General features: G+C 48.2%; 1 protein-coding gene across 11 annotated transcripts in view; it reads right to left on the bottom strand.

The window, feature by feature from the left end:
- The window catches only part of Rbp6 (RNA-binding protein 6), a 509,349-nt gene that overhangs the window by 303,945 nt on the left and 189,773 nt on the right, over positions 1–15,631 (bottom strand). For all 11 annotated transcript variants that reach the window (XM_077652967.1, XM_077652959.1, XM_077652964.1 and 8 more), the window contains exon 5: positions 11,352–11,393. In XM_077652967.1, the coding sequence (XP_077509093.1) occupies positions 11,352–11,393 (42 nt within the window). The remainder of the gene's footprint in view (positions 1–11,351; positions 11,394–15,631) is intronic.

Genomic DNA, 15,631 nt, shown 5'->3' with positions numbered 1-15,631 from the left:
ATACATTGCTGACCGACGAGGCCACAGATAACGCGTAGTGCACCTGCTGTACACCTTATAGTCTAGGTTTTCTTAGTACTCATCAGCTCAACGTAGACAACAACAAATTATATCGCTATATTTAGCCAGAGACTATCAAGCTGCATTTATCTCCTTATACAAATTATAAATTGCTCGTTACATCCAAATGCGCTTTATACACGAACAGTCTTTGGGGCCTTAGTATCATATGAAACTATACGTAACACAGCTGTGGGGAGCCGGTAACTTCAGGGGAAGACGTAAAGTTGGTGTCGACTACTAAGCTGAGATGCACGTAATGCAGCGCCTCCTCCACAGCCCAGCACAACTTTAAGCAAGCACCAACTCACAGACACGAACTGTGCGAACTAGTAGCATAGTCCAAAACGCGTCAGCGCGTCGTTTTAGGACCTTCCGGGCGCATTTAGACGACCGCTTGAACGTGTTTACGACTGTGTTGCTCGACTCAGAAACGCCTGCGTACAAAAAAAAAAGAAGCAAGACAAAAGAGATCCTAACAAAAGCATGATAAGAGCGAAAGCGAAACAAACTCAGCTTCCTTCCGGCTTTCCGGCGCGATGAAACACAACGATAGAAATGAGTCGCCGGCAGCAGAAAAAGACAGATAAGAACAGAAGCCAGCGAATTACGAGGGGCATTTTCGCTCCAGGGTGCGTAAGCTGGTGAAAACAACCATGGAACCCAACTTCCCCACCTCACCAATAAAGCAGAAGAACGAACTTGGTCGCACTTCCTGCACAGCAGCGCTGCACAACGCGGTGGGGGGAGGGGGGGGGGGGGGCAATAAACGCCCGTCCGCTCACCTTCGAACGCACCTGGTGCCGAGGAGGAGCAAGAAGAGAAGCAAAACATTTCAGCTGCGAGGCTGCGCGGGTTGCTAGAAATAAAGCACCGAGCGAAAGAGCCAGGAGAGAGTAGCAACACACCCTCAGTTCGGGCATTGTTACGAGTACTGGCTGTTCGCCTGGCAGGTTTATTCTCTCAACTATGAGAACGCGTCGCACTTTCTTTTGTTCTTTTTTTTTACTCTTTGCGGTGGCAGAGTGACCGCAAGATAAACAAATGAGCCCAACGAGCCGTGCCGAAAGAGTTGCGACGGCGCCGCGAAAGCGCGAGAGTCCAATGCGTACCCTGCAGTTCGCAGTGCGCCACGGCATAGATATTAGCGGCAGTATAACGCGACGAGTCCTCTCCGCGCGCACTTCTGACGGAGGTGAAAAGATAACTTGGTTTGTTTACTGCACATCGTCGACCCAGGAAGCAAAGAATGGGGCGCCTGGACATTTACGGCTGTCCATTCACTCATGTCATGCTCTCTCGTTGTACACTGTGTTGCGTTATTACGAGCAGCTCACCAGTTAGTGGCACACGAAGAGCTTCTCACGCGACCGCAGTGGAGGCACGCTAGAGTCCTGAGAGGTGGAAGGCATACAGTGCTGTGATTTATTCTCAGAATGTGCGTACACCCCTGAATAGAGGACGTTTACGCGACGATGTAGAGTAGTCGCGAGCAGCGTCGGCCCAGGATGTATGAAGTAACTTATTGAGTGTTTGGTCACTCTACCGCGAGGTTCGCGGTAGCACTGTCGCTTCCCCTAGTGGCGTCAACAGTGAAGGTGATGTTTTTACGTCGCTGTCGCGAACGGTGCGAAAGCACTTTCAGAAGGGTAGTCTCTATCCACGTGCGCACGATGTTCGCGAAAAGTACGGGGCCTGCGCTTATACTACCTCCTAACGTCAACGGGGACTCGACGCGCTGTTGGTGAGTGCCGGCAGACTTCCCAGATATGGCGTGTGAGGGAAAAGCTGAAGAGCCAGAGCACAAAAGCGAGAGGACATTAAATGATAAATGTCCATGTCCTTCTTGCAGATATCATCTCGCACAAATTTCTATACCCAGTCCACAGACTGCCTAAAAATTATAGAAATGATATTATACAAACAAAAACTTCTAGGCAAAATGAGTAAAGAGACATTGGAAACACAAAGCACGGAGACCTGAGCATGCAAGGAGATGAAGAAGCAATAAAAGAAAAAAACAGAATCAAGCGAATTAATCAACCAATTAATCGTGACATCTTATAGAAGAAAAATTAAGAGCGACTAGGCATAACCTGTCTCTTTTGGTTTTGAAACCAGGCAAAATATCGTCTTGGCATGCAAACACGGTAAAGTAAAAACACGGTAAAATAATTAAAGGGCAAAGTGAAGCGAAATTCGCAAGTCTACGCCTCGATAACGGTTTATAATATTTGTTTCGAAAAACAAATCTTGTATACGCGGCTTAGGTGATGCAAAGCACGACATCGACATGATTTAGGTGGCACGCAGTGTCGTAAATCGGTCGATCAATAAGCTAAGTGGTTCAATCGAAGTAACTGGCACTTCAAAAGCCAACCGTACGCTATGAGGGTCATGCCAAGTGGCCTGTCACAAGCTGGATCTACATTAATTCACGAGGACCTTGCGGCCGTATGTACCTGCTGCGGCCAGGCGCCACCCTGTGCATATTACTGTCCCCTTATCGTTCACCCTCCGTCTTTTTCACCTTCCTCCACACTTCCGTCTGTGCAGACCCCTGCCTGCCCACTCGCGTCGTCCTGGTGCGCCGACACACAAACATGGACCCTCTATAGCTCTGACCGCGCACAGCCCTAATCGCTATTCAGCAGGCCCCGCCCGCAGACGACGTTAACAACTGTGTTCGGAAAGTGTCGTGATCGGCACCCTTATGCCGCACGTGCTGAGCGGACCCTGGCGGCTGACGCAGCGCTCAGCGAAGAGCCTGGCGGGAAGGCACCAGCCTCAGGCAATTTCTCTCTGTCGCATGACTGCTCTAATCCACGTGCCTCTCATTATCACGAGTCGATTTTACATGAATGCGATAGAAGTCGAGTCTAGTCCACTTTTTGAGTCAAAGTGCAAAAACGTCGAGGGAGAGAGCAGAGTACCAGTCATGCATTTCCTTCTCGAAACCTGTTCTTTCACTCAAAATGTGCATTGAAGTCGACTTTTGTCGCATTCATGTAAACGCGGCTATTGCAGCGTAAACGTTAAATGAGACAAATCCTTTATATTTTGCCCGCCTTCCAGGTGTCGTTTTATGAACTTTCTGCGATAGACTTTACTGCCTTGTTTACGTCTTCTACAAAAGAAATACTTCACTGTGTTTTCAACACGCGTCACGGTTGTGCTCCACAGAAATGAGCACAACGGATATATAGCGCGATCGAACCAAAAGACGAAGTCTTCGTTTTCTGTTTTGTCACGCAAAGTGATTCACAATCGAAAACAAAGCTACACAGACTGACCTACCGGTTACAGCGCTAGGGATCAAAGCCGTCATGACATAAATATTTTGCATTTCCCACTGCCACAAACATCCGTTCTTGTTCTTGGGTCGTGTGCAAAGAAATGAGGTCAAACTGAAACTGTGTTCTGTCAAAAGCAACGCAGAATTATGATCGCCTTCGAAACAGCAGTCTCTTTGCCAATAATTTTGGAAGCAACGCACAAACGCAACCGTTCTTAATGTTTCGACTTTGTAACTAAATTACCGCCTTTCTGAGGTCTCCGAGCCCACGGCGCATACCGATCATCTCGCAGCGGATGCAGCAGGCGGTACACGCCTACAAGGGTAGGAGTGTGCGCTAGTTGCGCGTTCCTATCTTAAAACAGTGGAAAAGACGAGGACTAAGATACAAGAGGACACACACAGCATCAGTACCTTTCTCGATTTCGGTGCTTTGTTCTGCTTTTGTTTATTTGCAATGCTAGTGAAATTGCAAAAACAAAGAGCGCGTTACACAACCACTGCTTTTCTACGCGGTCACTATTTCAATTTTGTGCAGTCGTGAAATTTTCTGATCCAGCAATATATGATGAAGACGGCATTTCGTAAAATTAAGTTGTGAGCAATTCAGGAAAGCGCCGGTGGTTATTTGTTAGCGCCGCGGTGTTTTCGGTGCAAAAACAACATAAAATAAAGCTAGAGTAAGCTACCGAGTTTCAAATGTTCCAAGGACGAAAATTTTGCTCTTTTTACAACGAAAGTAGATTGTCAGCCACGCGGCTCGCGAAGCCCGCCTGACAATTCTAAAGCGATAACAAAGAAAAAGAAAACATTAATTGGCACGAAATTTTCCAGGCTTGAGTCGTGAGCGATACGAAATAAAAATAGCATGTATGTGAACCTAAATGCCCTTGCCGCATTCTCAGCTCGGCGCGCCAGCCATCAGTTATCATTAAAAGAGCGGCTAACCAGTCCTCAAAGCGGCGGAGGTGCCGGGGGCAGAAACAATGTGCGTGCAGAAAAGGCGGCGCCGGTCGCACACGCTCCGAGAGAAACGTAATTACCTCCTAGGTGGCGCTCCCAGTCATAAATCACAATGAACGCGCATAATTAACGGCACGCTGAGGCGAACGACGGCTGCCTTTCGAGAGAGAGAGAGAGAAGAGGGAAAGACAGAAGAAGGATGACGGGAGCGAGAAAGGCAGTGGGAAGAACGGGGCAGAAGAGAGGCGAAGCAGCGTTTTCACAGCACAACGAAATGAGGGACACCGTCACAGGCCGCACCGAAGAAGGTTCCTGAAAGAAAACACGTTCTCGGCCGCCCGCCACCAATCTTCCCCCACCCCGAAGCTGGCTTCTCTGCAGAATGACGAGTGATGCGGAAAAGCAAGCCGTCGCGCACAGTTCTCTTCCGAGTAGCTCTCCCCCCCCCCCCCCCCCTTTTTTTTTTGCGCCCAACATCCTTTGTACCTTTCTGTCTTCCTTTATTTTTTATTCCTTCTTGTCCGTTTAGGAGGCCTCCACTTGAGCCCGGTTCTGGAGCAACTGCCACGCAAACGCGACGGAGCGCATTGAACGACCCAGTGATTAATCGCTGGGTGTTACTCGGTGACAAAGACAGCAAGTCGGCGCCTACACCACTCGCCCCTAGTCTATGCACCTCGATGCCAAACACAAGCTCACTATACTTGTCGCCTTGCGCAAGAGCGCTGCAAAGTTTCAAACTTCCTGATGAGGTATAAGATGAAGCGCTCTTTATCCCTCCCCTTTCTTCCGGAACTGATGGCAATAACCTTCCAGCTATTCGCACCTTTCCCATTTCTTCTTAGCCGGTGACACAGGGGCGCGCCTGCTGATGGCAGGAACCGAGTGAAACCAAGGTGAGAGCGCCCATTCAAAAGCACGGAGCAGAATAACCTCGCACTGATTCGACTACAAGACACGGCAAACCGATAGTTGCGTCCCCGGCAAAAGAGCGACATTAAAGCGAAAGCGTAATAAAGAATACACGAGAGCGAGCGAATGGCGAGTCAATCGGTGGAAAAAATAGAGGGACTCGGAAACTGGAGAGCCTGGCTCCAAAAGAAATGGCGCACTGATGCGCGCAAGCGCGCTCTCAACGGGTAGAGAAGCCAAAATCGCGGAAAGATTGGTTCCGCTTGCTCCGTCCAAAAACTTCGCGACAGGTTAGCTTTGAGAAGCGTGAAAACGCAGCGCACTGCCTCGATACGAGGGCCGTGGAAAAGGCATGGCGGAGAGCGCCGCTGAGTACGTTTCGGATGTATGCGGTGCCAAATTCGAGCGGCTTCCCCCTCAAACCCAACCCAACGTCTCTCCTTTCTGAATGCTAACTCTGGCCTGGAAATAGGGCCTAAGTAATGTTATTAAGGCTAGTAAAGATAAAAGTAATAAAGACGGTGCGACCAACAGGGACGGGGGCATGTTAGTAAAGATAACTGTGCGTTTTCTTTTTCCATCACTGTAAATAAAGCTAATCGCACTTGAACGAAAAAGCGAAAAAATAAACAGGATCGCCTGATCAAGATGAATGTGTTGAATATCTGACCAAACATCAGTCTAACCGCACCTTTGTACAAAGCATATTGTACCTAAATTAGTTTACAATCCAAACATGTAATGTGAGAAAAGAAAACCACCAGCTGCATAATCACGCTAGACAATGAAAACCTCTTCTATAGAACAAGATAAAAAGTCAAACCATTCTCGCCGCTTTTAACTTGTTCAGTGCTTGCTTTAACATAAAAATAACAATAAAACTACTTCGACCAGCCGGGAGGGAGGGGGGGGGGAAAGCAGAGGACAAAAGTTGGTGCAAATAATGCACACTTTATATCATAATGCGAGAAAACAGTAAAACATGTCGAAAAACAGTTGTTAAGTTCCAGCGCTAGAAACGTTAACAAAAGAAACTAACACAAATAATATTAATGTTTGAAGAACATCACTAAAAAAGGTGGCGCGCATACTTTTTCACTGTTTGCTTGTTTCAAAGCGGTAATGCTCAAGATGGTATCTCTGCCACCCAAGTAGCCCCACTGGCTCAGAAAGTGAGAAGAAAACAAAGACGGGAATGTGGCAAATCATTTATATATTTCATTTTAATGCGTGCCGCATGAAACTATTTCTCTCTCACTTTCAGTGCGTAATGACTTTTATTCGAAATTTTCACTCGCCGCTTACTTTAGTCCCCATATTGATGTTTATTCAGATAAGAAATACAATAGTCTTTTCTTCCGCTGTATTGTGCGCAATGTCGGACCTAACATAGGATGCTTTGGTCCTGTGAGGATTCATTTGTTCTTTTGGGAATCAAAATCGGCATAGTTTGTTTTAAAGAAACCACATTTATGGGAACCTACGACGAGTTGATTATGACATGCACATCACAGGGTCATTTCTAATCGCTGTTCGGATGCACTCAAGTGTCGTCTCATCTCACGACAGATGATTTTCTGCAGTTTGGCCGCACTGCTAGTGCCGCAGAGAATAGCTGAAGTGGGAAAAATGTGCGAGTTGCATGCCAACACAATTTAATTTTTTTATATTCTGCTTTGGTTTCTGGCTATTTTAGCGCGACTTAAGACATGTCCAACGTTCTCATTCTCGGCAACGTTTTGTATTCCTTTGTAATCCTGTAATTAACTACAAAATAAAGAACCAGATAGAAAAGATATAAGACGCAAATGGCGCCAGTGTCCACCAGGAGTTTGGGAGACGTTGCAGTGATACCATCCCAGTTCGCGCTTGCATTTTCGAATTTCATACCTGCGGCTAATTCCAATGGCAAACTAAACTTCTGCATCAACATTTCATTTTACCTTCGCTGTTCGAGGTGTGAACTTCATTTCGATGCTATTTTAGAGGTGAAGCAAACACGATTCTTTCCGTAAATCAATTGCAACTCGGGCCGCCCGGCGACTTGCTTTTAAGCGCATAGTGAAGTATGAGAGCCAAACGCTTATGTAATAGGAACGAGTGTGAGGCTTTGGAGCACAAGCAAAGAAAGAAAGAAAGTCACACTGCTCAGATCAAAAGGCTGCAAGCGTATATAAACCTCGATTTCTTAATCACCTAGCAAGCAAGCTTTGAAAGTAAAGAGAAAGAAAAAATTATAACTAGTATTGTTTACACTAAGCTGAGTATATCGTGACACTCGGCGGGAACTTTGTAGCATGTTACGCATGTGATGTATTCGCGACACTGAGCATTTTGAGGTTCCGCCTGATGCTGCTACCTTAAAGCGATGTATCACACGCATTACGTGGCCACATCCAACCCTTAAATATTTTCAACTGACGTCACAACGACGTTTTACCCGAGTTGCCACTCATTTGTGCATAATCACAGACCCAGTGCCATCTACGCGAGACTGTCAAATATGTCTGCATTGCCAAGCGTCATCGTCACCAAACTGCTTCGAGTCATCCTGTTCAAACCTCTGGTGGCGCAGCTACGTATTGTACGCACGTGCGTACATTAATGCCTGTAACATAGCGCCAGTGCCATATAACCCGATACTATCGAAACTCCATCACCGACCGATCCGTAATTACCACGCGCGTGTCACAGGAATATCTGAGCGTTAGTGCGTCGCCCCCAAGCCTACCGCGCAGTACAAAAGCCACCGCTAAAGCTGTCCTCCCCAAACCGAGACTCATCCACATCCGACGCCTGCTACGCACCACCTCGAAGTGACCGCTTCGACCCATTCCGACTAGGGCGCAAGCGCAGCAGCGCCACCCATCGACCACGCCGCTAACAGTGTTGCGCGCAACGCCCCTACCGGCCAGGCGCGGCGTGACTGTGATACAGTGCAACGCGCGTGTCCGCGGTGAAAGGCTAGCAGGAACAGCTCTCGCTGTAAAAGGCAAGTTCCTTTGGCATGACGCTAGGTGCAAAACAAAGACGCCAAAAAAAAAGAAAATACGCACGGTACGAATAAGGGACGAAAAATAGGAGTGCAAAGTCAAAGGCAGTCCATACAACGCACGAACTCATCCGCTCTGCCGACTCGATCGAGTAAGTAAACGTCCAATTAGCAGTTATGAAAGATAATTCTGAAGCAAAAAGACGGTCTGAGACAAATAAGTAAAAAGAGTGCAGGGAAGGATAACAACAATACCGCATGAAACTTTTTTTCTTTCTTTACCTGCGGTTTCCTCGTCTTCTCTTTCAGACAAATGCGATGTGTATCCAACCAAGATGATACGACTGAGGCCGCATGGATGCCTAGCTGACATTCACGAGGCAATTTTTCAAAGGCAATATTAGGTACAAAGTGTGCAAGATGCAAACAAGCCAACGATGGCACCCGCAAGCACCAGCGTTAACGCGAATAGCGCGGCAAGCCTTTACGCAGCAAAGCGGAACCAAGAACGGAAAAGAAAAAACAAGCTCCACGAATAACTTTTCTGTTTGCACGGCGAATAAGGAAGACGAGCGCTGAGCAAACAGGTGGGCTTCTAATTGGGCGCAGACATTTCCTTGCGAATGTGCCTCGCCAATATTGCATTTTCTGAGAAAGAGAGAGAGAGAGAGAAAGAGTGTGTCTGTGTGTGTGCGCGTGTGCGTGCGTGTGCGTGTGTGTGTCTGTGTGCGCACACGCACGGTAACGTACGCGCTGTTACGCATACTGAATGCAGTGTTTACGCTGTTCCTTTCGTTGGTGCTTCTGAGCGAGCTTTTTTGACGCATGGCTTGTCTCTCTTCCACGTTCCCGTGTTCTTGATGCTAGAGTACGGTCTTTGAATGGTACCTTTGTTTTGGGGCTTTTATTATTTTCTCGTGCTTATAAAATTTTGGTATGAAGACTGACTCGTAAGGAAACCGACTGGCCGCATTCATGTTTACAAAGAACTGAATCAGCACTTGCAAAGAATGACGCTATATATGCACAGGCTTGTTTGATAAATGAAAAGTGAAACGCGCTTGGCGACTCTGAACTGTATTCTTGTAAAACTACCCTCGGATGTTGAGCCGCAATGCCACGTGTGTTTAGTACTCAAAACTGATGTGTATAAAAAACACACTTCGCAAAAAAATAGCAAGCAATAAAGAAAGGTAGGAGTTTCACAACTCGAAAAAAAACATGAGCTCTAAGGCATTCATTTTTATTGAAAACATTCCGACATTCCGCTCTTTTCGGCAACCTTTTCGTTAAAAGAAACGGCCCGCTTTTTATCTCTTTGAGACTAAAAACATAACTCGATACTACGCAGCGTTGCAGTAGTGTTACCAACCCTATCGCGCTAAAATTCCATGAAGAAATCCAGTTTGCTAGTTAGAGTATGTATGCCAATTTTCCCCATACAAAGGGACACAGTGAGGGCTCTACCAGCAGCTGGTTGAGGTTATTATTGCTGATAACAGATATACACATTTTAAAACAAATTTGATCGCACTCATTAGAGTTTATATTTGTAAAATATGCGCGAAGCAGAGGCCTCATACTAAGGAACGCTACGAGTAAAAAGCACCGGCACCGAGACGCTGATTTCTGAATTATGCACTGCGAACAAAGGACAAAGCTTCAGCATTTTAACGTAAAACTGCGACAATGGCCCACATCTGACTGCTCACAGCAGGACAAAGCGAATATAATCGTTTCTGGACTTATGTAAAGAGTATGCTATTCATTTGTGCAGCACACTTTTCTTTCCGTTTATAGTCAGCCACTTATACAGGGTGTTTCATCAAACGTGAAATGAGTTTTGGAGCCACTGATACACTTGCTGACAAAGGTAATGAAACTGAGGTGGTCGCCGAATCCACCAGAAAATATTCTAGCTATAAGTGTATCAATCATAACGCTAAAACTGCGATCTTTTGAACCACTCGAGATGGGTTAAAACTTTTGAGAATGTGTACAGACTCAAGAGAAAATCAAATATCCTAACTGCCGCAGAGGTCTCGTTATCTTCAGAGTTTCCCTCTCTAAGTACAGGACTCTTTCAAGCAAACGAAGTGTCAAATGTCCAAGGAATTGTGGCCGGTCGGTCACTCTGATAACGACAGCGCATGCGTCAGGTACGGAGCGCTCCCAGAACTCCCAACGAATGTGCGCCGCAAGGTGGGGGATTTTTCAAGTTAAACATTTATGTCGCAGACGTGTCCAACTTCGCTCAAATTGTTCTGAATTTGGTTTCTTTTTTTTCGTAATCTGATCCTCAGCTCAAGTAACCCTGTCGTTATAAAAAAAAAAGGAGAGCCTTTTAGGTTTCCCACCGCGGTTGCGATCAGACGTGCTTCTGATGCGCTTGTCATCCGTCACAGATCGCCACCCGTCATAACCCTTTTTATTCCTCTCTTCCCATCACCAACTGCAAAATGGCGGGCCATATAACGGTCCCTCAGGCTGACCCCCCCCCCCCCCTCTCTCTCTCTCGCGCCCTTCTCACGCCCTCAATAACTGAAAACTTTCATAATCCTGAACGGCTCCATTTTTTATAAACATATTTTAGCTATTTGTCTCATAAACAAACCGGAAAGATAATCTTAACCGCGCAAAATGACCGCAATTAATATTGCTTCAGTTTATCCATATGGGCTACAAAGTGGATCCCAGCTACATTGCAGCATAGAATAAAAGTGATGTACCAGCGGCGTTTATATTCTACAAGGAACAAATGGACGCATCACTTCGCACCATTCCCCTTTTGTTCTGCAGCAATAGTACTATTATTGTTCGAATGCTCCTTCCAGTGGCTGCTTTCCTTGGAGCTACTCGTTGCAATTAATAAATAGCACGCGACAAAGGGCAACTTCAAGCAAGCGGCAAGCGTGTGTTCAGAACGCAGGTTTAGCTTAAGCCTCGAGTTGTCAAATCACCTCTCATGGAACCGTTATCAGTTACCGGCGGCAGTAAGCAAAGCGAACTGCATAGAGGAAGTTTCCTGTGCTGCGAGCGTGATTTCGTGGTTGTCTGGTTCACACAAATGTTTTGTAGCTCGAGTATTAACAGCTAGCCTGCACCAGGAGGAGTAAAGCCAGCATTTACCTTTGGGTGTGCTCTCTTTGGGAAGGCAATCTTGGGGTCAATCTGGAAGGGAATAGACAATGAAAACAAAGTGATGAGTAGTGCACACTATTAGGACACAAAATGTTTCAAAGAGGCACGAATATGAGGAGGACGAAGTGGTAACATAAACTTGATCCCTCTCCTCAACGCTCTTCATTCGCGGCCCGTTGGGCTCAGGCCCCAGTGGATCACGTGACCCTATATCATATGAAACGTTGTCAGAGCTCAGCATTCTTCTCACTGAACAGCTTGCAGAACTAGACCACAATGACTGGCCAAGAGTGACGTCACTGAGTCACTGATTACGACGTATGTATATTATGCGCGGGGAAGGCATAACAACGCCACCAACAGAAGAAAGCATCTTTAACCCCCATGTTTCTGTAAATTGCAAAGGTTCGCTCAAAATGCAAAATCAAACAATACCTTGTACATTCGCAGCCTTGCTTGGAGCATTTAAACGGCTCTCTACGGGACCCACTGACGACTTTTGACGCTGCTTCCGCAAATTTGCCGATCATTTCGAGCCATGAAAAGCTAGCCACGATGCATGGTAAAAACGCAGGCTAAGTATTATTTTTTTACACTACCCGGCCACTCGTAAATAGCGCAAGGGTACTATACAAGTGTGTCGAGGACTGTACGATCACCGAGCGTCGTAACTGCGTTGGTAACGTACCGTAAATTCCGGTATACAGCCCAAGGGCTATAAATGCTTAAAGGTTACAATTCGGTACTTTGCAAAATACCTGTCCATGCGGACCAGACATTTTCTTTTTCAATATCACCAAATACAGCATGAAATGCCCAATGGAGTTGGAGGCACCAGGTGCGACCTTCGTACCATTTGAGGACAATCTATATATCGGGTGCAGATTGCATACCGGAAATTACTGCAGACAGACGCACAGTTTTCGAATGAGTATACGTCACTAAGGTAGTGCTTTGAGCTCGTTGCTGACACAACAAGGGCAGCAGAGCGCAGGCCAGACGAAACACTATTAAAACAAAAAAAAGGCGCGCTCGCTCTGCAGCACGCACCCCGTGACGGGGGCAGCGAGAACTCGCGCACAGGCAAGGAAACAAAGCACGAGCCTTGTGCGCGAGCAGCGCGGCCAGGAAGAGGCGCAGCCGCGTCGCGTGCTTCGCCGCTGTTCATGCGACGTAGGCATTCCGTCGCCGCTCGCGGGCCAGCGGCGCATTATTTGCGCGCGCGGCGCCCGGCGACCAGCGGGGCGCTTCCCGAAGCGATTCGACCTTGGCTGCGGCGACGGCCGCTTCCGGGCTCGTGAGCGAAGCCGCCCCAGCGGCGGCCACCGGCAACGGCAGAGCGCGTGCTCGCCGCGTGTGTGTGTCTATGTGCGCTGCATGCGGGGCTCGGGGAGAGAGAGAGAGAGCGGTGCGGTCGCTGGGCCCGCGATGAAGTGCGGCACGAGCCGGGCACGGATACACAAGTGCCCCCCCCCCCCCCCCCCCCCGCACACTCACACGCGTAGGCACCAGAGCCAGCCTGAGGGCGGCGTTACGCGCACTAAGAACATGTTCTCGCAATCAAGAAATAACTGAACGAGCTCGAATGGCAGCATCGTGACACACTACGCGACTCACACGGAAGCAGCAGCAGCAGCAGCAGCAGTAGTAGTAGTAGTAGTAGTAGTAGTAGTAGTAGTAGTAGTAGTAGTAGTAGTAGTAGTAGTAGTAGTAGTAGCAGTAGTAGTAGTAGCAGCAGCAGTAGTAGTAGTAGTAGTACTTTTATCACAAGTAAAAGTAAGAGAAATGGCCTTAGATACCGTAGGCTACCTTGGCTGCCTCGTGAGCTGTGCGCGTTCAACTATCCCGCAGCTGAGAAAGGCAGGACGGAGACAATATGGGACGATGGGATAAGTTACGTAAAGAGTAGCTGCCGTAAATAAGGAAGAGTAGCAGAGAAGGACAACCATAATAAAACACGACCAGAGATAAATACACTTTGCCACGAACAACGCGGCTTCTTACATTTTTTTATGATGTTCTTGCCCCCCAAAACCAGTTTTCTGCTCGAAAGAAACAGGGTCCTATTAAAAATGTCCAATAAGCTCGCGTGTGTATCATTCCACTTCGGCGTAAGCGTGGTCTAAAGATATGAAACAACTGCCCCCTTCTATGACGCGCAGTGCGCCACCGTCAGCGCCACGCGCCCATCGCCTTCCTGCACATGTCTGTACAGTGCAGAGCCCAGCACAGCCTCCGTCGCCAGACCCCGCGTTAATCCGTGGAAGGGCGAGTCCTCTCGGGGAAACGTCGATGGAGTCTTGGCCGCGGCCGAGACGAGGAGGGGAGCGAGAGAGCGTGCGAGCTGTTAAAACCGCAAGTGACACCACGAGACGACACGCTAATCTCGACGGACTTAGTCGGCCCCGTTCTCGGAACCCTGGCTGCCAGCGCGCCGCTCCTCCTTTCAAACGGGCCCCGATCAACTGCACTGATGCGTCTACTAACTTCCGCGCTCTTGAAGAGGTTACAGAAGTCCCGCTATCGAGCCCCGGATCGGCATGGATTGTGCTTAAAACTACGAAGGCTTGGCAGCCTTTTAGCAATCCACTGTAGCCGTTTGGCTGTGCTTTAGGGAACGTGGATCACGGATGTCTCGATGCCTACGTGTTACCTCAATGCCCGCATTGCTTCGATGCCGTATATGATACAAGGGCGCACCCTACGCTGGTTCTCTTTACTGAGCTAGCCATGACCCGAAGTAAGCCGCAGAAAGACGAATTCGAAGAACCTACGAGATGCGCGAAAAGACACTTCCGGAGACTTTCGTAAGCGCGGTCAAAAATATACGTGTACGAGTTGGGCGTTTCAGGCAGAGGAGAGCAATCATATTTCACTGAACCATTTCGGCATAGCACCCAGACGAATATCTCGATATCCTTCAAATTGCACGTGCGTTAGGTGTCTTTTCGTATTGTCGTTGGCCAAGGTGCAAGTAAGGAAGGTGGAAGTGCACACTTTCTGCGTTCATTCGTGCAATAAAAGACGCGCCTGGAGGCACGACCACGCCCCAACCGTGCAGTCTTGTACATAGGGAGCGTTCCATGTAAACTAAAGCAAATCTCACGAGCAGTTTTCAAGGAGGAAAACAAAAGGCGGTGGTGGCAGCGGGAGCCGTCGAGATTCGCTGCGCGAGGCCCGAAGCTCGCACGCACCCTTTCCGTGCACGGGACTCCATTATATGGGCGCTCTCACCAACGACACCACGCCCGCCGTCCACTCGCAATCGCGCCGGCAGCAGCGAAATAACGCTTGATGCGAGAGTGCTCGGTCGCGGCGGCGATGACGACGACGCCAGGGAGGGGAATCCTTGCGTCTCCTTCTCTCGCACTCAACTTTCCTCCCATTTCTGGTGTCGGCGGCGACGCGGGCACAAGAAAAAGAAAAGAGAAAAAGCGCACACCAAGGCACGACGCTTTGAGCTCGGAGAAAGAGCGAGAGTGAGTGTGTGGGCGACCGGTCCCGCCGGCAGATGTTCACCGTTAATAAACAATGGCGCTAGCGTGGGTCGCGGCCATTAGGCGTTGTTCCAAAGTCGCCGCCGCCTGCCTGCCTGCCTGCGTGGCTGGCTGTCCGCGCGGCTTTGCGCGCCGCACGCATTCGCGGGTATAGCGGCGGTGCAGCAGACCGCTCCCGACTGAACTCTACTGCAGAGCCGAGGAACACGAGGGAGCGTTGACGCGTCGAGCAGCCACCCTTGTTGTGCGCATAGTGGCAATTTCTCCTTGAATCGCTCTTTGCTGCGCGCGTTATTGCCGTGCGGTGAAGCAGGCTTCTTGGTTTTTTGAGATGGGTTAATATAGCGATATTTTTTTAATACCATTCTATACTCATTTCTTCTGACTCACTGAGCACTGCCACGCCTCCGCTGCACCAGCGATCTGCCAGTCGGCATGGTGGACTACAGAGTGTGGAATGAAATCTAAGACAACCATGACATGTTTCAACAAAAAACAAAAAACTACGGCACGGATAACTGGATCATTTTTGGGTAAATAGCTTGTCGAAAAGATTACGACTGTTTACAAAAATAGTTATGGTCTCTGCTGATTGGTGTAAACTTTGGAGTATGGGGATGGTTGTAGACACAACAGCCTTGGAGCGAGTAACAGGGAAGAAGGAACGAAGTATATTTTCTTATCTGCTTCTTACCGACAAAATATATAAGACATTGAAAAATATAAATATTTAGGTAGTAGTTTTACCAACATCAGCGCAAGTTATTATTA

Source organism: Amblyomma americanum, chromosome 2 (genome assembly GCF_052857255.1).
Source record: "Amblyomma americanum isolate KBUSLIRL-KWMA chromosome 2, ASM5285725v1, whole genome shotgun sequence".
Classification (NCBI taxonomy): Eukaryota; Metazoa; Arthropoda; class Arachnida; order Ixodida; family Ixodidae; genus Amblyomma; species Amblyomma americanum.
Note: the sequence above shows the minus strand (reverse complement) of the source record. Positions and strands in the feature narration are given on the sequence as shown.